The sequence below is a fragment of the Myotis myotis genome, unplaced genomic scaffold, assembly GCF_014108235.1.
Source record: "Myotis myotis isolate mMyoMyo1 unplaced genomic scaffold, mMyoMyo1.p scaffold_m19_p_19, whole genome shotgun sequence".
NCBI classification, from domain to species: domain Eukaryota; kingdom Metazoa; phylum Chordata; class Mammalia; order Chiroptera; family Vespertilionidae; genus Myotis; species Myotis myotis.
This window is the reverse complement of record NW_023416323.1, coordinates 36,619,508-36,646,201: the sequence shown is the minus strand read 5'-3', so window position 1 is coordinate 36,646,201 and position 26,694 is coordinate 36,619,508. Positions and strand designations below refer to the sequence as shown.

At 37.2% G+C, this 26,694-nt stretch overlaps 1 protein-coding gene and 2 non-coding genes across 15 annotated transcripts in view; all 3 read right to left on the bottom strand.

The window, feature by feature from the left end:
• Positions 1-26,694, bottom strand: part of CNOT1 (CCR4-NOT transcription complex subunit 1) — a 77,844-nt gene that overhangs the window by 17,338 nt on the left and 33,812 nt on the right. For 6 of the 13 annotated variants that reach the window (XR_004973590.1, XM_036345505.1, XM_036345503.1 and 3 more), the window contains 23 exons: positions 23,418-23,568; positions 21,998-22,199; positions 20,601-20,747; positions 19,171-19,295; positions 18,643-18,929; positions 17,711-17,789; positions 15,147-15,377; positions 14,702-14,842; positions 13,574-13,753; positions 11,796-11,912; positions 11,352-11,462; positions 10,936-11,013; positions 10,582-10,759; positions 9,655-9,785; positions 7,140-7,436; positions 6,345-6,485; positions 6,144-6,248; positions 5,454-5,573; positions 4,464-4,655; positions 3,770-3,912; positions 2,847-2,955; positions 2,590-2,759; positions 1,650-1,902 (listed from right to left, as the gene is read on the bottom strand). Coding sequence is in view for 12 of the 13 variants with exons in the window: in XM_036345505.1 (XP_036201398.1) it covers positions 1,650-1,902; positions 2,590-2,759; positions 2,847-2,955; positions 3,770-3,912; positions 4,464-4,655; positions 5,454-5,573; positions 6,144-6,248; positions 6,345-6,485; positions 7,140-7,436; positions 9,655-9,785; positions 10,582-10,759; positions 10,936-11,013; positions 11,352-11,462; positions 11,796-11,912; positions 13,574-13,753; positions 14,702-14,842; positions 15,147-15,377; positions 17,711-17,789; positions 18,643-18,929; positions 19,171-19,295; positions 20,601-20,747; positions 21,998-22,199; positions 23,418-23,568 (3,688 nt within the window). In the remaining variant the exon portion in view is untranslated. Of the gene's footprint in view, positions 1-1,649; positions 1,903-2,589; positions 2,760-2,846; positions 2,956-3,769; positions 3,913-4,463; positions 4,656-5,453; positions 5,574-6,143; positions 6,269-6,344; positions 6,486-7,139; positions 7,437-9,654; positions 9,786-10,581; positions 10,760-10,935; positions 11,014-11,351; positions 11,463-11,795; positions 11,913-13,573; positions 13,754-14,701; positions 14,843-15,146; positions 15,378-17,710; positions 17,790-18,642; positions 18,930-19,170; positions 19,296-20,600; positions 20,748-21,997; positions 22,200-23,417; positions 23,569-26,694 lie in introns of those variants that run through there. The other 7 variants (XM_036345498.1, XM_036345501.1, XM_036345497.1 and 4 more) reach the window with 7 other exon arrangements.
• On the bottom strand, positions 12,780-12,918 carry LOC118674928. Its single transcript, XR_004973768.1, has one exon. It is a non-coding gene; the product is annotated as a small nucleolar RNA SNORA46 (small nucleolar RNA).
• On the bottom strand, positions 22,994-23,129 carry LOC118674931. The gene has a single exon (XR_004973770.1). It is a non-coding gene; the product is annotated as a small nucleolar RNA SNORA50 (small nucleolar RNA).

Sequence of the window (26,694 nt, the reverse complement as noted above, 5' to 3'; positions counted from 1 at the left end):
CATTAAGCCATTTTAATATAAATTAAAATAAAGTGAAAAGGGCAAGTTTATTTTTTCAAAAAGGATAAAGTACAAACTTTATGACATATGATCTGGAAGTGAAGCAGCAGAAGTTATTTGGCTAGTAGGAAAGAAGACAGTGTAACAGCATTAAGGCAGCAGAGGGAAGAGGTCAGTGCTTACTAAACAAAGAAACCAAGCCCAGAAGAGACACTTGACTGTTATCTTGGAAACGTTAACTGTCTCTTGATAAGCAATGAAACAGCTGAACTGACAATCATGTGCCCTAGCCAAGACAGAAGGCCAGCAAAGGGACTTGTGTACACTGAAATCTGAAAAATTAACAGGGGAGAGAAAATAAGGACAGACTGCTATAATCAAGATGGAGCATAAGAAAGAATTCTCAAAAAGATGCCAAAGAGAATAGAAAAGTAGAATACATTATCTTTTACAAATGGAGAGAAGAAATGAGAGCTAATAAATAAGCCAGCAGGAAGAGCTGAGACAGGTGCCACATCCATACCCATGAAATACCGATAATCTCAAAAGCCAATTGATTCAAAATTCTTCCATCCAAATCAGAAATCAAACTATAAACATGCAGTAACAGCTTTTCAATAGGTATGTTTTTTTTCTCATTCCCTGAATTCTTGAAAGAGAGGAAGTTACTTAGTATGACTAAGTAACACTCGTCTTGAAAAGTAAATCCAATTTCTATCTCCTTAAATTCAAATCAGCTCTTCCACATTCAATTGTCATTTATTTGATAAATCTAATCTGTAATCTTTCTTTGCTGCACACCGAAGCTTTGGTCTCAGTCTGAAGAAGTATAATGGCAAGTCTGCAGATATATCTCCCTGAACAAACATGACAAGAGTTCTACTAAAGGAATTCTAAGGCCAGTTCAGGAAAAAGGTTCCACTCTTGCCGGCCAAGTAATGTGATTAGGACACACTGACTACTGGGTCTGAATCCCTCCATAGTGGCTGAAAGCGGCCAGTGAGATAAAAAACGGAACGCTAAATGATACTATGGCTCTCTTCCTACATTTTTTCCTGTTCATCCCATTCACAACTATTCCTGACAAACCTAGTTTTTAACTACAGACTTCTTTCCTAACACTTCAACTCAAAGTTCAGTTTAGATCTAATTGAGTGAATATAAATACTGAAAATTATTTCCCAAAAAGAACATGTTAATCAGTTTTAGTTAGATAAGCTACTTACTTTAGAAAATACAATAAAAAGTGCTGCCATTTAAAGATTTAAGTTCTGTTTTGTTGTATTTTATTTTATTTTATTTTATTTTTAAAACATGGGTTGTTATGAGGACTTTACTTATTAGCTCATAATCTCATCACTGATGATTTGAAAGCTAGTAAAATTACTATATACACACCTGGCAACTTCATGATTCATTATTTGACAATTGAAATTAGATAAATAGAATTAAAGGGGACAAGTAGGAATGTTGACTTTAGTGCTTAGTGATCGATGATGAAACAAATGAGCTGTATCAATTTAACAGGGTAAATGATGATGATATTTTCGGTTTACATGAGTATGGAGGTAACTGTCTGATCACAGGTACATAATACTGAGTTTTAATATTGGAGGTATCACATCCTACTTATGTTGAATAAAAAGCACCTTTCTTTCCAAAAGCTCTACCTGTCCAACAAACGCAGAGAAAGCTTTGGTACTGTCACGGCCAGCTGCTGCTGAATGGTAGAGATTCACCCATTCCCTCAGAAGATACTCTGCCTTCTCCCTCAGGCCTGGAGGATCATCGTACTCTGAGGCTTGAGAGATCCCAGAATGCATCATAAAGTTAGGGCCTCCATGAGCACGATCAATCATTGCTTCATAGTTGGATCGCACTACTTCCATCAGCTGGGGCAATCTAGTACAATAAATCCAGAGTGAAAATCAGTCTACTCATGGTTGTGATTTCACAGACATACAGTTGGACAATTTGCTCATTTAGAAACCACAAGAGTGATGATCACTTTACTATTTCCATATTTAAACAAAACTATCCTTGGTCTCTTCCTTTCTATTTACTCAGGAAGACACAATAAGCAAATGACGGACCTTTATACAAAAAAACAAAACAAAAACGGTGCCCACTGAAATGGAGCTGATGTTCATTGTCAACACGTATTCACTGCATACCTAGTATATGATATTCAGTACAGTGTACCTACTATATGACATGACTTATGTTACTATCTATCTTAAGGCTCAACAGCTCTTTGAGATATTATTTCCATCTTATACAAGAAACAGGTTTAGGGAGGGTAACTCAACTTGCCTAAAACCAGATAGATTTTAAGTGGCAGAGCCAGGACTTAAACACAGGACTCTGACACCAAGTCTAATAATAATAGTGCACGTATTGCTCTACAGTAAGAAGGCTTGGCAGTTAGTTAAGCTTTCATACTTCAAGGGACAATATTAGGCCTCTCTAAAGTTACCCATATGTTGTAGGTAAAGCAGTTACAATAGGTAATGTTAGTAAGTCTGCACATTCATTTCCAAAGCTTCCTTAGAATGCTGAATCCACAAATCCCAAGCATTTCATCCTCACCCTTCTGGAGCATTGCCTCTGGAGTGAGCATTAATTCTCATGAGGGTTTCAATGGTGTGGAACAGATCAGCCTCAGTAATATGGGCAACACTCCTTTCATCCACCAGCAGGATTTTTACCAATTGCATAGCAAATGCAACAGCCATGTAGTTTAAACCATTCTCCATTGACTGGAAACACAGAAAGCACAATGTAAGAAAAACACACTTCCCAACTACCAGAGCCCCTTCTCCTGTTCAGGAAAACTCCTTCCGTACCTGAGCTAGGTGAAGATCATACTGCTGCATATTAACCAAATGATTGCGAATTAGCAGCTCCACTGCCTCCACATTATATTTATATTCATCCCGACATTCAATTAGGCACCTAGAAAAAGTCAGTATTTATTTATATAGGCTTAACTACTGTATCAGATAAAACAGCCCATTTTATTCGATGATAATTTATTCCAAATTAAGAATGTGTTGAGATTCAACTGCAAATCAGTATCCAAGATTCAAAATAGCCAGTAATGAAGTAGAAGAGACAGGTAAATGATGGTATTTTCGGTTTACATGAGTTATGGAGGTAACTATCTGACCACAGGTACAGTGTTAAAACACAAGCTTTGCTTTCAAAACCTAGAAAACAAAGTCCAGCCCTGGCCAGTGTGATTCAGTTGGTTGGGTCCTCCCGTGCACCAAAAGGTCGAATGTTTGATTCCTAGTACGGGCAGTGCCTGGATTTCAGGCTCTATCCCTAGGTATGGGACATGTAGGAGGCAGCTGATAGATGTTCCTCTCCTTTCTCTCCTTCTTCTCCTTCCTTCCTCCCTTCCTCCCTCCCTCCCTTCCTCTCACTCTCTTAAAAAATCAATAAAAACATTTAAAAAAGAAGAAAAAAGCATTCCACTTAAGACATTAAAATATTTATATATCAACACCACTGTTATAAAATCAATGAAGCCTTTTAAAACCAACGATCTACAACTTATTCCCCAAAGCAAGGTACTGGTTTTCTGTATCCATCATGGGCAGCAGATGGAAAAGGACAACCATTCAATAATTCTCACTACCCAGAATTAGAAATTCCAAATGTCCCATTTAGCCTCCAGGTTAAAAATAAACCTCTAGACCTAAACAGGGTCAGGTATATCAGAAGGCAGTCCAATAAACATTACTCTTCTGAGATGGCTACTGACCTTGTGATCTGTTTGTTACACCACGGCGACCCATACGCCCGGCCATCTTGAAGAGCCTTCAAGACCAAGAGGTGGCATTCCCTGTAGCGCAGCAGCAAGTCAGCATCAGCACCACTTGTGGCATCTAGTAAGCCCTCTACAGCCTATGGAAGAAAAAAAGGGTTCAGGACCATGAAAATGTAGTGTGCAGCCTGACTATCGAAGTCAAAACAAACCTGAATGCAAACTATAAGGTACCAGAGTTAACAATCTCTCCCCTCACCAAAGTCCTTTTCACTTACCTAACACGCATACTAACTAAATTCTAACTGGTTTATGCTCACTTTATGTTCTTCACTATCATCTAAGACTCCACTGTCCCTTCATAGTCAAAATCCAATGCTCTTCACCTACCCCGTACCCCATTACCCAAATACTTGGATCAATGTGTCCCTCAAAATCTAAAGGGCTATCTTAAAGTTTCTTGAGTAATCGTATTTCCAAAAAAAATCATGCCAAAAGAGATGTTCCACTTCACTGTTTTTAGCTACCATGACTATATTTTATTCTGGAGAAAATCACACGCTTAGTGCAGAAGAGACCTTGCTTTTTATTAACTTTTAAAATCTTAAACGTAACTTAAATAGATAATAGTGCAGGTCTCTGGATATTTACAAGCCTAGTTTCTTCTGAAAGTCATAGTTTAAGAACTAACCTTCTGGAGCAATCCAAGAGCAGCTATGGCATCCCGAGAGTTTCGAGATAATACTACAACCTCCAAAAGACTTCTAAGAGCTTGAGCTTGAGGGTTCATGGCCAAAGCTGGTGGGATGGCATGTAGGTGCTGCTCTAGTTCTGTAATGCACTTGTCATAAATTTGAGCTACATCATCCGTTGCCCAAGCTTGCTGTTTTAGAGAAGAAAATAACCAAAAAAGAAATAAACATGTAGCAAGTTAAGTCTCCCCACCCCCATAGGCACATGTAGCTTCCCCCCCCACACACCACCCCCCGCCAAACCATGGAGGGTGTGGCTCAGTGGGCTGAGTGCTGTTCTGTGAACTGAAAGGTGGTAGGATTGATTTCCACTCAGGACACATACCTAGCTTGTGGGTTTGATTCCTAGTCAGGGTGCATATGGGAGGCAACTAATCAATGTTTCTCTTTCTCTCTCACATCGATGTTTCTCTCCCTTTCCTTCTCACTAAAGTCAATGGAAACATATTAAAAAAAAACAAAACATTATCAAGACACTTTTGTAAAACCTGAATGAAGTCAAAGGATTACATGGTAACGTATCAGCGCTACCTTTCTGATTTCAATGGCTGTACTAAGGTCACACTCTTTCTGTGTAAGAGTGATTAGAACATCAAGGTCAGCAACATGTTTAAGTGGTCCAGGAGGAAAATGTTTCCCCCTAAAATTTTTACTTTTCTGTAATAATGGTTTAAATTTTCCAAAAAACTAACAGGGGAGCTATGTAAATTCCTCCTAAACATGAAAGAAAAATCAACCTCATGGATATTAGAGGGGGTGGGGGGAAATCTCCTGTATGCCATGTTGATCTGATGCAGAGAATATTTATACTCAACAAAAACTGGGTATTTTTTCCCCTTTAATTTAAGTTCCTAGGAAGCAAGTACAGATTAGATAAAAACACTCAAATTAAACTATAAAACTCAATGTAATCCAAGGCAACTATTTACCTTCATGGGTTGAGCTAAAAATCCGGTGGGCTGACTTAAATCATTCGTAGGCAGGAAACCAGGCACATTGCGTGCAAATTCTTCATAAACAGCCAACTGCTTTGGGTCCACACCACCAACCTTGGAGAAGAAAACCTAGTTTGATAGGATCCTCACCATAATTAAAGGAAATTTTTTTGCAAGTGGCAAGTTTGCATGGAAGTAAGCACAGGAGTACAGTACGTAATAGCATGACTGAGTATGCATGCGCGCGGACACACACAGTTTCCCATTTCCCAGAATCCTGTCAGTCACCCTCATTTATAAACTTATTAAGTTTTTCCACTGGAACATGCCTCAAATAGGACCACACCACTGCCAATTTTCCAATGGAGCTGGTTTTAAAAGATAAGATTTTTCATCATCTTCTTGTCAATAAGCAACTAGCAATAAAAACCAAGTACCCAAAAGGAAGACCAAGTTGGGACATACAAAAACTAACAGGCAATATGAATGTTTTATAGTAGCACTTCAACAAGTGGGGGCACACATCTAAGCTATGCCTATACCTTCTCCACAGGTTCATTCCCTTTAAGTAAAATTCTACTGAGGTGAGATACTTTCTCTAAAATCCTAACCCTAATCGGTGAAGAGTTTAAGCAACAAGAACAGAAAGAAAACAAAGGGAGAGACAGAGTCCCCGGTTCTCACTTTCAGTCTTATTTGTTCTGGCATCCGCTCAGCTTGGTATGTTAACACAACAGGATCACAGTACCTGCGCCCTTCTTGCCTAGCATGTTTTCTCAGCTCAAATTCCTGCAAATAAAACAAAGTCACTGAGGTTCTTGTTATGAAGAACTTTCTTAAACATAAAACAAATAAACCCTTAAGAGGCAAATGCTAAACACTTACAGTTGCTAATCTCTTGTCCATCTCAGGGCCTGCTTTTTCCACTGCAGTCTTCTGAATAAAACAGCAAGCTAATTCACAATTGTCCTGAGCTAACTGAGCAGCTGCCTGATCCATCATTTCCCTTTGTTGTGGGGATGCAGTCTATTGGGAGAAGAAATGAAAGAAAAAGATTTCAAGTTTTCTGTGGACAAGACAGAGAGGGTAATAGGAAATTCAGTGCTTAGACATATGAATTTTAAAAGTTCTCACTTTACTTATGACCCATTAGCTATGAGCATGAAATAGTCTGACACTCCTCTTCAGCTATGAGATGAAAATACCACTCTCACCCAAAACATCTTACCAGGTTGCTGTGACGATGGTAAAAAATATGAAAACAGAAAAGCAGTAAACAAAAGCAGTACAACCATAACATCTAAGACCCAAAGTTAATAAGTTATTTGTGCTGTATGTAGGTACATACAACATTACTTTAAATATTTTGTGCTGTTCTACTCCAAGTGCTTTAATTTAAATTCTTCACGGTAAACTGAATCAAGTTAACTTATGCATTTAAAAAGACCTTTTAATTATTTAAAGAATAAATATTTGGGTATCTACTATCTGCCAAACATTGTACTTAAGATACAGTAGTGAACAAAAAGACACAATGCTTCACCTAACAGAACTTCATCTATGAGAAAGGAAGACATAAAATAAATATGGTGACTATTAGAATAAGTAGAAATGCAAAGAAAAGAAACTCAGACAAGCAACAATCAGTTTTGTACTACAGCACAGAAATAATCAACTTACACGAAGGGCTGAGGCAAAACTGTTTTTCAGGTTGGTGGATATGCTCATGAGCAAAGGTTCCCTGCAGGTAATCATAGCCATTCCAGCTGTCAAGTTACGCATCATGTGATGAGCTGCTATTCGCATTCGAGATTCCTCAGAATCCAGGGCAAAATCCTTCCTGACTATTTGTTCACAAGTAGTCATGGCAATCTTAATTGATCGATCTACCACAGGATGGACCAACTCCTGAACAGCCCGTTCAATTGCTTGGCGCACACACTGCTTCAACTGTGGATGGGCCTGAAACAAGGGAATCTAGGAAGGGAAAAACAAGTCCAGTCAACAGCTTGTTTAAATAAGACAACCCAATTTCTATCAGTAAGCACACCCATGATTTTAGAATTACTTCAAAGTTAACCATTAACTACCAATTTCTACTTTAAAGTAATCAATAAAAAGCCCAGTAATCAGAAGTTGGGCTACAAAGAGGAAATAGCATTCAGCATACCTTGTGATGCAAGGTAATATATGTGTCTTTGATTTTTAAAAAGTTCTATTGTTCATTACAAGATACATTACCTACTTAAAGACACACTACTTGCTTAGTTCAAATATGTGACTCGAGTACTCTCTTAAAAAGTAACTTCTTTAATTGGGAAAATGGAAAAAGAATCCAGTTTACAGAGAAAATGCTTTCTACAAAATTTTTTATTGCTACAAATAATTCCTCAGAAGAGCAAGAAATTTTGCATTATCATACACTGAAGCCTCTGCTTAAAAGATTTTCCAATCTTTTTTTTTTTTTTTTAAATATATTTTATTGATTTCTTACAGAGATGAAGGGAGAGGGATAGAGAGTTAGAAACATCGATGAGAGAGAAACATCGATCAGCTGCCTCCTGCACATCTCCTACTGGGGATGTGCCCGCAACCCAGGTACATGCCCTTGACCGGAATCGAACCTGGGACCTTTCAGTCCGCAGGCCGATGCTCTATCCACTGAGCCAAACCGGTTTCGGCAAGATTTTCCAATCTTTTCTCTGCTAGAAACTATGCCCTAATACTCACTTGGTCTCTTTCTTTTTTAAGAAATCTTAAAAAATATTCATGAACACAAAAGTATTCGGATTACTGGGAGTAATACAAAGAGGAATCACAATTTCTAGATCTAGATTTTTCTTTCAAAAACTAAGTGCACATCCATACAAAATAAGAAATACCAGGTTAAAATGGTCTCTTTAAAATGTTTCCAAGTCCTTTAAATCCAAATGGTCAATGGATTAATAATGTTACTCCTGTATTTGCGAATATTTTCTAAAAAGCAAAGACCATAAAACCTCCAAGTACCTGATTTTAAACTAAACAAATGTTAAGCATAATGAAAAGCAGAAGATAATTATCACTCTGAATATAGACAGTAAAATGCAACCTTTAAATAAAGGACCGATGGGAAGTTATTTATAAAGTTAGTACAGACTGCCTTCCAGAACCAGGGCACAGAAAAAAGAATGAAGTTACTTCTGGGCTTTAACCTAGAGATTTGTACACACAAATGAATCAGCTCAGTTTCAGCTCCTGACTAAAAATGGCTTAATGCAAGGGTAAGGTGATATGCTAATGAAAATAGAGAGCAAAAAGCTATAGTATACACTGAGACTCTTCTGACCTGAGCCAAGGAACTTGTACAGATAGTGATTATACAGGGTGGGGCAAAAATACGTTTATATGGAAAAATACAATAATTAATAGTTGTTTTGTGTACTCACAACTAGAAACCTATTTTTGCCCCACCCTGTATTGCCAGCTTTTTTTTTTTTTTTTAACATATTTTTATTGATTTCAGAGAGGAAGGGAGACATCAATGATGAGAGAGAATCATTGATCGGCTGCCTCCTGCACACCTGCTACCAGGGATCAAGTCCGAAACTCAGGCATGTGTCCTAACGAGAATTGAACTGTGACCTCCTAGTTCACATGCTGACGCTCAACCACTGAGCAACACCAGCCGGGCACAGCTGTCTTGCGTTTTTGTTTTGTTTTAATAGTATCTAAGCGCATTTAATTTCATAGGTACTTAGCAAACAAGATGTAGTCACTGCAAACATTCACAACTTCCTCCCATTTGAGACAGACTAGATGTTAAGTGGAAAAAAAATACCAAAGGCCAGATCTTCATTAGTACTCACTTTTCCATCAGTCTCTTTGTCAAAATAAAAACTCATATATTGGGTTGAGGGTCATGGATGGCTACAAATTTTTACCATCCTAATAGGGCAGGGGGTGCCTCTCTGGTTTGTATAGGGAGCCAGCTGTATTGATTTTAATCATGGATCTGGATATGCTGAACCAATTTAAACGATACCTAATCCCAATGACTATTTTTAGAGTAGAAAACATCCCAGCTGTACTACACAGCAGTGCCCAATCTCTGCTCTCTGCACAAAAATCTACAACCTAGGAATCCAGGAAGGGAAAGGGGAAGGTAACCAGTGACACAAAGTAGAAGTTTGGGGATGGGATGGTGTTTACTTACTGTTGGGTTTAGAGTAATATGTGGTGCCAGGCCCGCAAGGGAATAGACATTGATGTCATGATAGCTGTACTGTGGCTGTGGTGGAACAGTGGCTGTGCAGGTGGTACTAGTAGCTGGTGTTGTAGAAGTTGCTAAAAGTAAAGAGACAAAATAAGAGCTAATAAAAAAAGCATGTTTCTTGACTTTACTATAAAATTAGCAGGGCATCAAGCAGCTTTTATTTCATTAAACTAATTGGATTAGAGGATGGTGGTATAGGGGAATGACAAAGGCCGCATCTTCCCCACCCTGAATTACCATAAGAAAAATTTTGTAATTTTAACAGAGATTTGAACAAAGTATGTAAAACTATGTGTGGCAGTACCCATAGCACAGAAAGCAATTAAGAGGTTATGCAGCATTAGCAGGCCTAAACCTTGGATTATTCCTTATTATAGATGTCTATTTTCAATCTAGGCTGTTCCCTGGTTTCACCTGGGAATTTTTAGCTACTGAGGGCTGAGAGAGAAAGAAAAGCTGGTTTATTCTAACCATACCTCCCAATCATCTTTATTGCCCCAGCACTTATAATCACCTTGACCTTCATAAAATAATCCAATCCCCTAGAAGGTCTACCTGGTCTGGTCATCCCCAGATCTGAGGAATAACACAGGCTGTCATGCCACAGACTTCTTTCTGAGACCTCACACAATATAAATAACCGGTTTAATTAATACCACCACATGAATTACTCAGATACACTCTAATATGGTACGGCAATGTCTAAACATTGCTAACATTTCCTTAATAATTAGAATGCACACCAAAGGGTACACAAAAGTTCCAGCAACACATAATGTTGAACAATTATAACTTGCTATATGCATGCAAATGTACCATTTAAGAGAACATTCTGGCAAGTAAAGGGCAGCTAACCATTATACTTACTTGTGGTTGTGATGGGAGGAAGTTCTTCTGGCTGCTTGACATCTTTCTTTGGAGCAGAGAGCTGCTCATCTAAGTTCTTTAGGCGATCTTTATCCTTTAGGAGGTTTCCAGGTTTTAGCTCGTTGATGTCTAATGCAAGGTTCTTGCAGAGGACCTCAATCTCAAACTTCAAGTTTAACTGCATAATTCCAATAATCGATTAGAATTTTAAAAATAACATTTTAGCTTTATTCATAACATAAATGATTTACCGGATTGTTACAATGCCTTCCCCCCAATACTCTACCTCTCCTATAAATTTTAATAACGTAAAAACAGAGAATGTTCCAAAGGATAATGAAGCAACAAATTTACCTTTAAGTCGTGTTCCTGATGTAGCTCAGCTAATACATTCATAATTGCCATTGTCCAGGGGTTGGGTGGCCTAAAAACCTAAAGAAAATCTATTATGTTAAACTGGACCCCACATCACTTCAATTTGTATTTTTAAAATAGTTAAGCATGTATACTTATGTGGCTGTAAGTATAAGTGCTCCCGCAAAACCCCTAGCCTCGTACATAAAATTTCAGAAAAACACCAAAACTCAAAGCCACCTATTAGATATCAGTCCTTTAATTTACTTAGCCTCTCTCATTAGAAATACAACTTTATCTGAGGAATACTGATTGAACTAGTGCTATTCATAAGAACTAAGGACACAATTTCTTGACCTTGTGCTGAAATTAACTCTTAGAATTTAGCCATTAATAAAATATTAAAATCTACTCACCACGCTACGAATGCTAGACTCTAAAACTTTGGCAACGAAGGGCACCACATAGAGCAATTCTTGCTGTCCTTTAACATAAGCCTCTAGCAGCAAAGACTTGACATCCAAGTCCTAGGGGGGGAGAAATAGTATTTTTTAAAAGCTAAGAATATACTTCAAAACTCTTCACAAAAACACTGTGCCAAACTTATCCTCAAAAGAGAAATCAAAGTAATATTTGACTTTTGCCTTACAAAAAAAAGAAAGGAGTGACAATCATAACTTACTGGCTTCTGTGCATCCTGATAAATGATGTGGGGCCATGAGCATGCAATTAGGGATTCAAAACATGGACCAAACTCTTACAAGTACCCATTCATTAAAATAGCCCCAAATAAAAACTTTTAGACATAATAGCTATATGAACATTCTCAAATTTTACATGAACTTTTAGCTGGAACTCACAGTATGTAAGATGGGTTTATTTTTAGCTAGTGTGATCATTCCTAGCCAGTGTCCCAAGTTCTTCAGCAAAGAACGATCTGAAAAATTGGCTGCAGCTTTATCAGAGGTCAAGAGCACCTGGGGGGAAAAAAGAGGCAGAATTAAGATATGAAAATGGGCTTATGGGGAAAAAAACCCTCAAATAAATGTTTGAGAATTCCATTATTCTATGTTAAAAACAAGCCATCAATCATGGACATGGACAACAGTATGGCGGTGGTGGTGGTGGGGGTTGAAGAGGGCATAGAGGAGATAAATGGTGATGGGGAAAAAATAATAAGAAAACCCCAAGTCATCAATTATGAGACCATGCCCCCAAAGTAGATCTACTTCATACTATCATAGCACTATTTTGTTGTGTTCAGTGTCCTTTTTACCTTTTCATGCCTTTCTTTACATTTTATTTTTAATAGGTAATAAAACTGTATCACACAAAATACAAGTATACACAAGACTAAAAGTGTGATTGATGTATGCTCCCACAGAAAAGTATTTTAAAACTCTGAAAATGTTAGGTAGCCTGAAGCAGAGATCCAACTGCAATTCAAATGAACACTCAAAAAAAAAAAAAAAAAAAAAAAAGACGACAGTCCATGCTTTCAAGTCCTTCAAGATGACAGACAGATGGAGAAATGTAACCAAGATCACAATCTCTATTGCAAATTGTAGCATTTTCCAGATTGCTGTACATCTCTGGAAACAAGATAACTTTCTAAAATACAGTATAATATGGCATATACACTTCTTGGAAAATTTCTAGAAAACTCAAATCCATTCTATTGATTTTCTAGCTTTCTCTCATAAGGGGGACAGAACCATCACATAAATTAAAATTTGTAATTTAAAATTCCGTTTGAAAGTATCCTGAGACTTTGCTTTCAAGCGTGTGGAAGTTTTCATATATCCCAACCATTCTTACTATCAGGTAATAAAGGCTAAATACAGTTATGTTCCTTAGCTCCACCCAGCAACAGCAGAATGGCATAATGTCAGCTGTGCAACAGAAAAGAGCCAGGAATTCTTTTGCACTACAGCGTAACCTAGAATGGGGAGAATTCCCATACACAGGTTTAAATATAGTGCCGGCTCCTCAGCTAATGTCCCAAGTTATTCAACAAAGAATGATCATAGATGTATGCTGGTTCATGCTGTGTATTCGAAAAGTTATTCCCCCTAAGAAATAAAATACTTGAATTTTATGGAACAAGCATTCACTTCAGAAGAGCTTGACCTTAAAATAAACTGCTGAGAATCATAAATAGCAGATAGTACACAAACAGGTGTACAGTTGAGAGATATCTGGCACTTAAGACATAAAGAGAAACATTCACTGCAACACTGTTTCTGTGATAGTGAAAGTTAACAACCTAAATAACCATATACCCATACAATTAATTTCTATTAAGACTATTAAAAAACAAAACAAAGGGACTACAGCTAAGAGCATATTGCAAATATGGGGGTTTGGGGGAACAAGTTAAAAACATTCAGAGGATAAAGAAAAACATGAATAACGAAAACAAACTCAGAATAGTAGTTACTTCCAAAGTACACACAGTGTGTCTGTAACACTAAATTCTTCATGATATTTAGTTCTATATTTGAAGCAAATGCTAGAGCAAATTTCATAGACATGTACAAAAACAGCAACACCCCCCCCCAAATTCTGCCTGTACAATCAATTATTTCCAAAATCAAAACAGAAAAAGAACAGAAAAGAAGTACAAGAACTAACTTACTTTGATGTTTCTGTAGGTCTCAGTTAGAACCATCTTATTAAATTCAGGATTCTTCAGTGTGTCAAGGAAGTTTGAATACAGGCTGTGAAAGTTTGGCTCAATACTGACTCTCTTCATAACCAGGTATTGTGAAACCCAAGGCATGAATTCTTCCTTCACTGTTTCCTTTAGTTCTTCAACCTAGCCAACCAATGACACAGAAAATATATAATTAAAAGATGATAAAATACGGTTATGTGTTTTGTTTCTGAGAATAGTACTATAGCATATGGCTCCTTGCAAAATTATGTGCTAAATCAAATCACTATGCTACATCTCTCCCCCACATCAGATAGACGCTATGATGTACAGTGTGTTCAATTCCATAAACTGTGGGTGATTAGGACAAACATCTATGGTAGCTTTCAACTTCAAATTATAAAACATGTAGTCCCTCATTCACATCTTACCCAATTCTCCATTTGACCAAAAGAGGATAAATTACTAATCTACAACCTGCCATTAAAAGACCTAACACCAGAACTATGTTTTCCTATATTTCCATCTCCAGGTATCATCTGTGAAATTTGATACTTCTTTTCCAAAAAGGATAGTAAAAACTTTAGTTCCTGCCCCTCCCCCCCAACCAATTATGGTGGGATTTTAAAAGATAGTACTTGCATATATCGCAAACCCACTTTAGTCTAATCCTACTGGCTAAGAGGCATTTCTAAGTATTGTCTTAGCATATAATCTTATAAGGGAAGCATCATTCCTTATGCTTTTCACAAGGGCTACCTGTTATTAGACTCCTAATAAATGCTCTGAATGGTCTCTGGGAGGGACATGAGTTGTGACTAGAAGTACAAAAAAACCTTCCACCATCATGAGATCATGAAGTTTATTTTTAAATGCCTGTAACTCACTGCAAAAAGATACATTTAAAACTAGTTCTATTTAACGTCTACAAAACCACAAACACTAGTTATGTACCCACCTTCCCTTTGTTTTGATTCTATTACCTCTACCTTTAAAGTTAAGTGAATATTTAAAAAAAGGATGCAGAGTGTGACATATAAATCGCTAACCCATTAGGGATACCAATAGAGAGCATCTGCAGTGACATGTAAACTATTACATCATGCTCACCTTTTGTGTCATATTCGACTGTGAGAGATTGTTGAAGATAAAAGCAATTTTCTCTTGGACATTTTCAGGGGGCTCTACAATTCTTTCAGTTTGATCTGTGGCCACAAGCAAGGTATCTATATTTGTAGTATTAATAGAAGGCTAAAGAAATAAAGTACATAAACAGATTAAAATGCTTAGTTGACAAATACCAGGAAAAAAATGTACGCAAATTCCTTTAGTATAAAAAGTACACATGGTGTATGATTGTGCACTGAAGTTGGCAAGAATATATATTAAATTATTGATAGTGGCTGCCTCTGGGAAATCTGGGGGAGATACAAAGGGAGAACTGCTGGTCTTCACCTTTTTTAGTAGGCATGTGTTTATAATATTAAAATACATGCTCACTAATGCATATATTACAACATAAATCTTGGAAGAGAAAAAAGATAGACCTACTTACTGGCACATCTTTCTTAAAGCTGACTCCAGTAGGCCTGGTGACTGTAACCGTTTTTGCAACAGTAGTGGTTGTTGAGGTGGTTACCATAGTGCTAACCTGCCCAGCAAGAGGTGCTTTTGTGGGAACCTGGGCCTGAGCCTGGGCCTGAGCCAGTGCAATACTTCCAGGGGTGGTGATAGAGCCCTGCATTTTCACAGGAGGATCTCTCGATTGCTGTCCATACTCGATATACTATAGGGGTAGAGAGAGGAAAACACATGAAAAGAGTTCTCAAAAAAAAAAAATTTTTTTAAATTACACTCCCCTTATTTCTAAGAGACTAGAAGTCATTAGAGTACTCTTCTGGTCCATCTATCCCCCTTACTCCTTGAACCATAGTCCCAAATATATAATACTTATGTGTATATACCAGACTCTGTGGGTAAAATATTAATATTTATAAAATAATTAGCCCAGCAAAATAAAGAAGGCAGCAACAGCACCTGCATATGAATTTCTTTAAATCCCTTTCACATTTACTTATATTTATATAACAGACTGATCTTTTTATTGGATGCTGGTGAGAAACCTAAGGCCTAAAATACACACTGCAATGTGAGTTACCATTCTGTAAGCTATAACTACAAAACAAAAACACACTACATAATGCCAAGCCGACTAGAGAGTAAGCAATGATACTGGATGGATGTCCCAGGACTGGTTTGGTGGTTCCCTGCTCCCCTTCATTTAGAGGACTGACATAGGGAGGACTGACATAGGGTTCTTGATACTATTTCCAACAGTCTATTTCTGACAAAACAAAAACTACTACCTACATATTTGAAAAGTACAGAAATACAAACAATGACCTCTCCCCCTCCTCTGGCTCTCTTGCTATGGTGGGTACCAGAAACCACTGTTCTGTGTGATCACTTACATGCCACCTCTCTTGAGCGCCAGTCTTCCAAGATCCATATTCCTGCCTCTTAATTCCAAACACATTTGATTGTGGTAATCCTCTGACCTCACATCCTTGCTTTTCAAAACTCTGCTGTCCTCTACATTTTTCAGTACTACAATTTTGGCATTCACCCCAATCTCCTGTGAATGAATACACTCCTGCCTCCCTCTCTCCATGGATCTCCTAGGTTAAGCCATCACAATAATCCTGCCCGCCTACAAACAAACCCATTGGGATGAGTTTGGCAGATGGGACTAGACTACTAGATTAAATTATAATCCTATATAATAAAAGCCTAATATGCAAATCAACTGAACCGCAGAACAACCAATTGCTATGACGCACACTAACCACTAAGGGGCAGACGCTCAACACAGGAGCTGCCCGCAGGCCCCAGACCAGCCAAGGTGGGTGCCAGCGGGGGCCTCCCAATCGCCCCGCTGGTCGCCCCACAGATCGGTCCTGATCGCCGGCCAGACTTAGGGACCCTACCCATGCACGAATTTCGTGCATTGGGCCCCTAGTATAGAAATAATAGTAGGTTCAAATTCTGACCCAATCCCTTAAAATATAATCTTATAAAGCCATTTACCTGCTTTGTGTAAAATAACATTAATCAACTTTCTTGTGCTCTATAAGTTGAATTTGACGAAAGGCAAGACAACTAAAAATCAATCACTAAAACAGTGGTTTAGAAATTTCAAGAGTCACATAAGATGGCTTAAAATGTATATTCTCTATCAGTGGTACTCAACCTTCCTAATGCTGCGACCCTTTCACACAGTTCCTCATGTTGTGGTGACCCCCAACCATAAAATTATTTTCGTTGCTACTTCATAACTGTAATTTTGCTGTTATGAATCGTAATGTAAATATCTGATGTGCTATATGTGTTTTCTGGTGGTCGCGACCCACAGGTTGAGAACCGCTGCTAGGTCCTTTTCCTCAGGGACTGCCTCCCTTTTTAAGTACCTCAAAGGAATCAAAGCAGGTGGTAAGAAGGCTGTATTTTGAAGAAACACTGGTTTAAGTCCTATATGAAACAGCTTTGAATCATACTTAAATCAGATAAACAACTTTTCATATTTTTATCCAAGATTACAATTCCAAATCCTTTTTAAAACCCAACAAAGTTTCTCTTAGTAATATAGTAGCCAAAACCGGTTTGGCTCAGTGGATAGAGCGTCAGCCTGAAGGGTCCCAGGTTCGATTCCGGTCAAGGGCATGTGCCTGGGTTGCAGGCACATCCCCAGTGGGAGGTGTGCAGGAGGCAGCTGATCGATGTTTCTGGCTCTCTATCTCTCTCCCTTCCTCTCTGTAAAAAAACAATAAAATATATTGGGGGGAAAAATATAGTAAAAGTTGTCTATTCTTCAATAGAATTATCAGGCTAACAGACTGGTAAAAGCCTTTTATTAAATCAAGCGAAACCACTGCTTAGAAAAGATTAAAAATGCAATTTTTTCACAATCTATTAAGCTGCAAAATAAGCAACAAATAATATGTATACCTATAGTATGCAACTCCTTAAGAAATCTTAATGCCAGTTCCAACATCCAAAATCAAACTAAAATATGCAAACCCTCCAACTACTAGAAAGGTTTCAGGTATGGAAGATGCTTACCTCCTGTAAATGATGTGGAAATTGCATAAAGTGACTGATAGAAGCCAAGTGCTGACAATACTGGGGATAGTCCTTCAATCTGCCAACAAAAACATTTATTCACTATTTCATGTAAGAACAGAAGCAGCACAATTAACAAAAACTTTCTTCCCAATGCTAATCTAGGCCATTTCTCCCATTCTGCCTGTGAACTACCTTACTTAAAGAGAATGCCAAAGGGAAGAATACAGAAGGAGGAAAATATTTATAAACTTCACCTCCTTTTACATCAGAAAACTATGTGTTTTAAAAGGTCATATTTTACTTAAAATTGATTACAATAAGCCACTAAAACTGCTATGTGGAAACAACCTCAAATGTTCATCAACAGGTGAACAGAAAACAATTTGTAGTTGATCCGTACAACAGGATAGTAGTTAGCAACAAATAAACCCTACTGAACCATGCAATAACATGGATAAATTTCAAAAGTACCATGCTAAATGCAAGAAGTCAGGCTCATACACATTGTGCTTGGTTCAATTCAAATAACAATCTGAAAAAACTAGACCAAATCAAATCAGTGGACTTCAATGGGAAAATAAGAGAACTTCTTTGGGGATGATGGATACATTCAGTATCTTGACTGTGATAGTTACACAATTGTAGAAATTTGTCAAAATTCAAAGAACTGTGCGCCTAAAATGGTGACTTTCACTGTGCAAAAAGTATACCTCAATAAACAATCTCCCCCTGCGATTTCATTTTATACTGTTCTTACCACTTATTTGATAGGTGTAATTAATTGTTTTCACTTCTTCCTCATCTGCATCACAGTCATTAAGATTAGTTAACATATGTATAATAATGGGACTTGGCAAGAATTAGTTGATAAATAATAGTTATTATTTCTCCTTATATTTAAAAGTTTCATAGGAAACCTATCCACTTACCTATTTTTAAATCTATCTAGTGCAGCAATCCCAAAATAATACATTTTGGATCCAAAAGGCTTGCGTAAGGCTTCAAGAACATATCGCAGGGCCAGGCCTAGTGCCATATAAGTGACCAGTCCTTTTTCAATTATCCCACCAAACAGGCAGGCTGTTATATGTAACTCTTTATCAGGGTACTGGGGGAAAAAACGATATTCTTCAAACAAGTTCCTTAGCATACAATTAAATACTTCTCGTTCCCTCTTTATTGTAGAGTCTTTAAACCTCTGTAGCATTTCTAATACCTGGAAAAGGCAAGATAAAACAATACACACATAAAGGAAACTATTATTAAGAGCCTCCCTAAAATACCCTTAATAGATTAAGCAGAATTATTTCACAATAAACTGAGCGTAAGATAAATGCTAAGATTTTAAATGATGCACAGACATATCAACACACTTTGGGCTGGATTTCTAAAAGCTTTGCAAGGGGCATTTAAGATTTACCTAGACCATAAAGATTTTCATCATCCTAGACACTCACCTCATCAACAGACATGGTTGGATGTGGTGGGTGATTATATATTCTCTGGAAATAGCTGTTTGCTTCATCATCTATCTCTTTACTAAAGTGCTGATTTGCCTCTGGCCACACCTGAGACAAGTCCGCTGTTAGAAACAGAAAAGCAACTAGTGGGCATTTAGGCTCTCACTTCACTCCCCCATAACACACATATAGAGCCAGAGAGACCAATATAGTTTTAATTTTAAGGGGAAAAATAAACTGAAGAAAGTTTTAAGTGGTCAAGTTTTAATACTCAGCTGCTCTAGGTACACATAAAGGATTTTAACAAAACTGCCTTACAACTATGGTTCTAAATATTTTCTTGATCAGGACTTTAATTACACCATGAAGGACCACTAAGTTCAAATTCACAATGAATTTACCCTTAATACAACCTCACTCAAGGTTAACAAGTCTTAACTACTTCATAATAAAAATCATATTTAACATTAAGAATCACCAATGCATGTGCATGACATACTGATATAAACACAAAGCATGCTACAAAACATTAACATTCAAACAATCCTTTCACACTAAAATACTGTCAAATTTTGCCTAGTGAATACTTAGTCCCAACCACAAAAAGGATATTAAGAAGTAAATAATACCTATGTATTTACAAAGAGGACTTCTCTGACTTTGGGATAACTAAGGAGGCGAAACTTTTTTTACATCATGTATATTATATGGCAATATTTATTTTATTAAATGTAATAAGGTTATATAATGTCATAAAGTGTAACCTTAAAATAAATTAAAATAATTATTTTATAAACTGCCAAGCTGAAATAGAAATAATAAAACCTCCTGTCTGCTCTTGATTAGTTAAAAAAAACACCTCCACCTTGCCCGGCCAGTGTGACTCAGTGGTTGACCATCAACCCATGAACCAGGAGGTCATGGTTTGATTTCCGGTCAGGCCACATGCCTGTGTGCAGGCTCAATCCCCAGTAGGGTTGTGCAGGAGGCAGCCAATCAATCTCTTTCATCCTTGATGTTTCTATGTCTCTCTCCCTCTCCCTTCCTCTCTGTGAAATCAATAAAACAAACAACCAAAAAAAACACACCAAAAAAACTTAGGATAAGTATATTAGTCAAATCTAAGTATAAGATTTTACTTTTCTCTTTATTATTCATCATACTGTAAGGATAATAACCCTAAGGAGGCTAACCCTCACTTTGTCTGACAATCCAGATCAAAGGTAGAATGATACATCAAATTTTCATTTTAGTAACTCAAATTCGTGAATTTGCTCCTCCTGATCTAAGAATGACATCAACATATGGCTCTAAATACCTGAAGTCAATGTTATTGTCCATGTAACTACAGACAACAAATTGGACAGAAGATAAAAGTTTGTGTTCTTCAGTCACACTTCACAATCACAGACAACACTACCACTTACAAGGTTTCATCTTACTCTGCTGGAATGTAGGCTGGTTCAGTCCAGAGGTGCCCAGTTTCCTCTGTACAAAAGGATCGTTATTCACTGCAGGGAGTCCAAGCGCCCCAGTTCCTATACCAGTCAGGCTGCCTGTGCCAAGACCACCTACTAGAAAGAACGAAGCAGCCAGAAGTCTTATCATTACTCATGTTCTTAACTTTACTTACATCAAAAATATAAGTTCTTATTTAAAAAACAAGGTCTTTGTTAATTATCTTACAATGTCTATTTAATTTTGTAGAGAATCCAAACTAGTTAAAGTAGACAAAAACAGACTGCCAAAATTTAGTTAGCATTTAGAATTATTCGTTTCTTTATATTCTTGGTAACAGATTAAAATGCAAAAATTTAACTATATGCTCTCATATGTGATATGAGATATAAGGTAGCCAAAATAAGAACTGACTGACTTTCCTCAATGATTACAACTGAAGAATTTCATGCTAAGTTAGCATACGTCGGGACTTCTTTATTTCCCACAACTCTAGCAAACAAAATTATTCTAATAACTAGGACTTTGCTAAGGCCTTACTAAATAGAGTAAATTTGCTTTAAATGAAAGAACAATCAGGGATAGAACCATATAGCAGCAGTGTTAACTAGGTTACAATCATTACATTTCAGTCCTTAGGTTTTAATACTCTAAACTTATAGTGTGAAAGATAAAAGGTGAAGACAGCTGAAAAGAAACAAGTGGGTCCAAGAAGGGGGAAAAATGTAACATTTACTTCAATATAAAGTTAAAAGACTAAGAATTTTAAAAGCTTGAAAAAGTTGTAGAATCTATAATAATAAAAGCATAACATGCTAATTAGACCAGAAGTCCTTCCACACAACCTCCCGGAGGAAGTTGGTCCCAGGTGCCAGAGGGAAGCCAGTGCTGGCACCCAAGGGAAGGCAGGCCAACTCTTGCACGAATTTCATGCATCAGGTCTCTAGTTTACTATAATTTCCAAGGTAGGTTAAGTAAAAGAAAGCAGAACATACACCTGAATCTGATGTGTGAAATATTTTCTACCTTGATTAAGCCAACCTTGTGTAATTCATAAAGCTGTGAGTTCTTGATCTAAGCCTAAGTCCTTTAAAATGTGTCCTATAAACATTTGTCACTATTTATACTATCATTTGGTAATACAGAATCCTCACTGAATTCAACAAACTTTACAACTAAAATATATTAACTGCAATTCAAATGAATATTATAATAGTATCATTGTTTTTCTCTTCCCAACTATGGATGTTGAAGCCAACTTTTATAATTCAAGCGGTTTTCCTTATCACAAGTCACTCCAAACCCTTACCACAAACTAACACACAGTGAATATTATAGATAACTTGCGTCCTCACCCACCCCTTACCTGGAAGCTGTGATGAAAGTCCTCCGATACCACTGAATGCAGTTGTTTGATTTGGAGTAGAAAGGGGTGGAAATGCTTTTGCTGGTGACTGGGGGGTACTGAATGCAGAACCCAAATTTGGAGGAAAACCCTGCATACTCTGGGTGTGAGGGGCAGCTGAACCACCTATACTAAGAGATGCCATTCCAGCAAGAGGGTCAATCTAAAGAAAAACATTATAAAAATGTATTAAACATATCTCAAGCAATGATAAATATATGACACAAGTAAAGCAATCTTTAGCAACAGCTCTTTGTATGCTTAATAAGTAAACCACAAAACTCCACACAATTGTGATGATACTTGAATCCCAAAAATCAAGTCAAGTATGCCCGTCTTTTTTCTTACTATTAGAGATGGAATACAGTAAAAGAGTAAGCCCGGCCACAGTACCAAAGTCATAATATGAGGGCTACAAAAGTTCAAAACCTTTAAGATGAACTGGCCTGTGGTTGTAATGCTAAGTAAGCATTTAGTAGTGACACAGGACAGTTATTACATTAGGTCCTTACAATTTCCAATAAGCCCCTTTAAAACAAAAAGAATTTCTCTGGCATATTTAACTTGCAACACAATAAAAGCATTAGAAAGCAGAAATCATCCAGTCAAAACAAGCAAATCTAGTCAAAATTTGAAAATCTTGGGGGTTGGAGAAGATTAGCTTTAGTTTAATTTTTAAACACAAACAAAACAACAAAAACAAGGTATGCTATTCACCAATCTTTTAAACAATATTTTATAGCTGCACTTCCAAGCTTCTTAGTTTGTGGCATTATTTCAGATCTTCATGACTACAGAAAATGATACACCAAATGCCTTTCAGAAAATGGCCACTGAAGAATCACTAAATGTTCTTCCTTTTCTTAAACCCCAATCTGCCATTCAATGCAGCTGAAAACAGAAGCGGAATGTGTTGCTCCCAGAGAGAAGGGGGTGGTTGGTGTCAGGGAGTAACTTAAATGTACCTTGTTTTTAAAAGAGCAGTTCAGTTGAGAGCTGAAGAGCCCCAGTTATAACAAGTCCTTATGCTCTAGCACTGTTGCTTGGCCCGAGAAGCTACAAACAAGACACATCAGGTTCAAAGGCAGTGCTTATTTCTCAAGTCTAAGTTATTCTTATTTTAAAAAGAAGCCCTTATTATTTACCTACGTAAGTTATTTTGTATCTTTCCTCTCAGAGTCATGTTCTATTTCATGATCAAAATATATTCCCAAATACAATGCCTATTTATGGACCTCCTTTAAAATGTAGTGTACGTTAGACATGCAGTTATCTAAAATGTGATAAATTCAAATTTTCCTTTGTTAATGATGATGTAGAAGTTTATTCTATTCCAAGTCTACAAACAAATGCGGATATACCAATTGTAGAATTCATTTACCTGAACAGGAGAAATGGCATCTAAGCTGCTAGCACTGGGAGGGCGTCCTTTTGGCATAACTCCAGGTGGCGGTTGTCTGGCCTTATTCATGACATTGCTGCAATTGGCTACCATGGTGAGGATGGTTTCTGATAATTCCTGAGAAACACTCCTAAAGAGAAAAGAAAAGTGAGAAAGATAACTTGTTATCCCCCAGAACACCTTAATGAAAAAAATTTGCTAGAACACGTGGTTAAATTTCCACTACATCTTATGTCTTTCCACCTGTCATTAATGACTAGGATTTCCTAACAATTGGCTTTCTCTTGCAAGTCTAATTTACATCTCTGAAACTAAACTTTGTACACAGTACAACCAATATATGTTAAATATTCCAAGAAACAATCCATATTCTCAACCCCTTTGTCAAAAATTATGCGCAAACCTGGAAATATCAAAGCAAATAATTTTTATACAAGTTTCCCATAGTCAAAAGATCAGACATTTATTTAAATACAGCTAAAAAATACCATAAACGTAATCGGTAACTACATTTGGCAAGTACATATAAAATTGACTGACTCCTAAAATATCAAGTTCTAGGAAAAATGTTTAACAGAAAAACCCACCTTCCTGTCTTAGGGTTGCCTCATAAAACTGTGGAACACTTCGCAATCATAAACTCTATACAAACTTGATGCTGTCTTAGATCTTTCCTCCTAAATTCAGAATCTTACTTCTGGCATTAGGAAGTAAAAGTAGCCCTAGCCCAGCGGTCGCCAACCCTTCAGACCTCATGGAACACTAGTTGGTGACCACTGCCCTAGCCCAGTGGTCGGCAAACCGCGGCTCGCGAGCCACATGCGGCTCTTTGGCCCCTTGAGTGTGGCTCTTCCACAAAATACCACGTGCGGGCGCGCAAGTACAGTGCGATTGAAACTTCGTGGCCCATGCGCAGAAATCGGTTTTCAGAAAGGAGATAGACGAAACAAATATACAAGACGAGTGTGGATGGGAGAGTTGGAAAGGGTGGACCTCAGCGAACGTGCCTCAATCAGATTGAGGACGTTTTTAGCAAAGGCCAGTTTAGGAAGACCCTAATTAAGTTAATAACAATGTACCTACCTATATAGTTTAAGTTTAAAAAATTTGGCTCTCAAAAGAAATTTCAATCATTGTACTGTTGATATTTGGCTCTGTTGACTAATGAGTTTGCCAACCACTGCCCTAGCTGGTTTGACTCAATGAATAGAGCCTGCGGACAGAAGGGTCCCGGGTCAAAGGCACATGCCTGGGTTTCGGGCTTGATCCCCAGTAGGGGGCGTGCAGGAGGCAGCTGGTCAATGATTCATCATTGATGTTTCTATCTCTCTCTCTCTCTCCCCCCTCTCCCTTCCTCCTGAATCAATAAAAATATATATATTTTAAAAAATTAGCATGTTAAAAAAATCCCTAAGAACCTAACTTTCCATTTTAACAATTTTTAAAGTTCAAACTACCCAAAACAGTTTAACAACCAAAGTTGGTTTTTTCTAAGTCAACAAAATTGACCAAGAGAGACACAAATTATTAAAATTAAGAGGACCTTACTATGAACCTTACGGAAATGAAACTATAAGGATATAATATAAAACAATTTTATGCCGACACATTAGATAACCTAAATAAAATGGACAATTCGTAGAAAGACACAAACTACCAAAACTGACAAAAAGAAATAGAAAGTCTGAATAGACCTATACCAAGTAAATATACTGAATTGGTAATAAAAAAAATGAACACCAAGAAAAAGCACAGGACCAGATGGCTTCACCGCTGAATTCTATGAAACACTGAAAGAACTAACATCAATCTTTCCAACAAATTTTAGAACAGTTACGAAGTAATTGTATAAGGCCAGTATTACCCTAATATCAAAATCAGACAAAGAAGACAAAAGAAAACTATAGAACAATATCCCTTAGGAATTCTATATAATAAAAGACTAATATGCAAATTGACTAAATGGCGGAACGACTGGTCACTATGACATGCACTGACCACAGGGGGCAGATGCTCAATGCAGAAGCTGCCCCCCAGTGGCCAGTGCGCTCCCACGGGGGCAGTGCTGCTCAGCCAGAGGCCGGGCTCACAGCTGCCCAGTGAGTGCAGCTGCGGTGGCAGGAGCCTCTCCCGCCTCCATGACAGTGCTAAGGATGTCTGAATGTGGGCCTAAGTCATCAGTCGGACATCCCCTGAGGACTCCCAGACTGTGAGAGGGTGTAGGCCGGGCTAAGGGACGTCCTGAGTGCATAAATTTCGTGCACCGGACCTCTAGTCTAGAATAAAAATGCTCACCAAATACTAGAGCAAATTGAATTCAGCAACATATAAAAAGCATATGTAAAGATAAATCTTTCATCTTTTACTAAAGATTTCCATGGAAAGACAAAGTGATATTTAGCCCAGGATTACAAGGTTTTTGTTACATCCCAAAATTAATTAACATTACACATCAATAGAATGAAAAACAAAAACCACACGATCATCTTAATTGATGCAGGTAGAAGGATAAGATAAAAATGCTTTTGTGATAAACTACCCGAAGAACTAGAACTACACAGTAAGGAAAACTCAACCTGAAGGACATCCATGATAACAACATACTTAATGGTGAAATAATGGATACTTTCCTCCTAAAATCAAAAGACAAGGATATCTACTTTCTACTTCTAATCAACAATAGACTGAAGATTCATGCTAGAGAAATTAGGCAAGAAAAAGAAAAGGCATCCAGATGAGAAAAGAAGAAATAAAACTGTCTCCATTCACAGATGACATGACATATAAAAAACTTAACTAGTGCAAGACTTATGTAATAAAAGTAACAAAACATCACTGAAAGAAATTAGAGACTTAAGTAAATGGATAAATATCCCAGATTCATGAATTAGAAGTCTTGAGACTTCTAATATTAGGATTACATATTTAAATATTAAGATTACATATTTAAAAAAAAAAAAAGATTACATATTTAACATAATCAAAAGATTCGTTTGACACAATCATTATCAAAATACCAATGGGCTTCTTTCCAGTTTCTTTGCAAAAGTTGACAAGCTGATCCTAAAATTCATATGAAAGAACAAGGGACCCCAAATAGACAAAACAATCTTGAAAAAGAACAAAGTTGGGAGTCATATATCCCAAGTTCAAAAATTACTAAAAAGTTATAGAAATCAAAACTGTGATACTGGCATAAAGACAGACAGATAGATCAATGGAACAGAAATAAGAGTCCAGAAATAAACATATACAT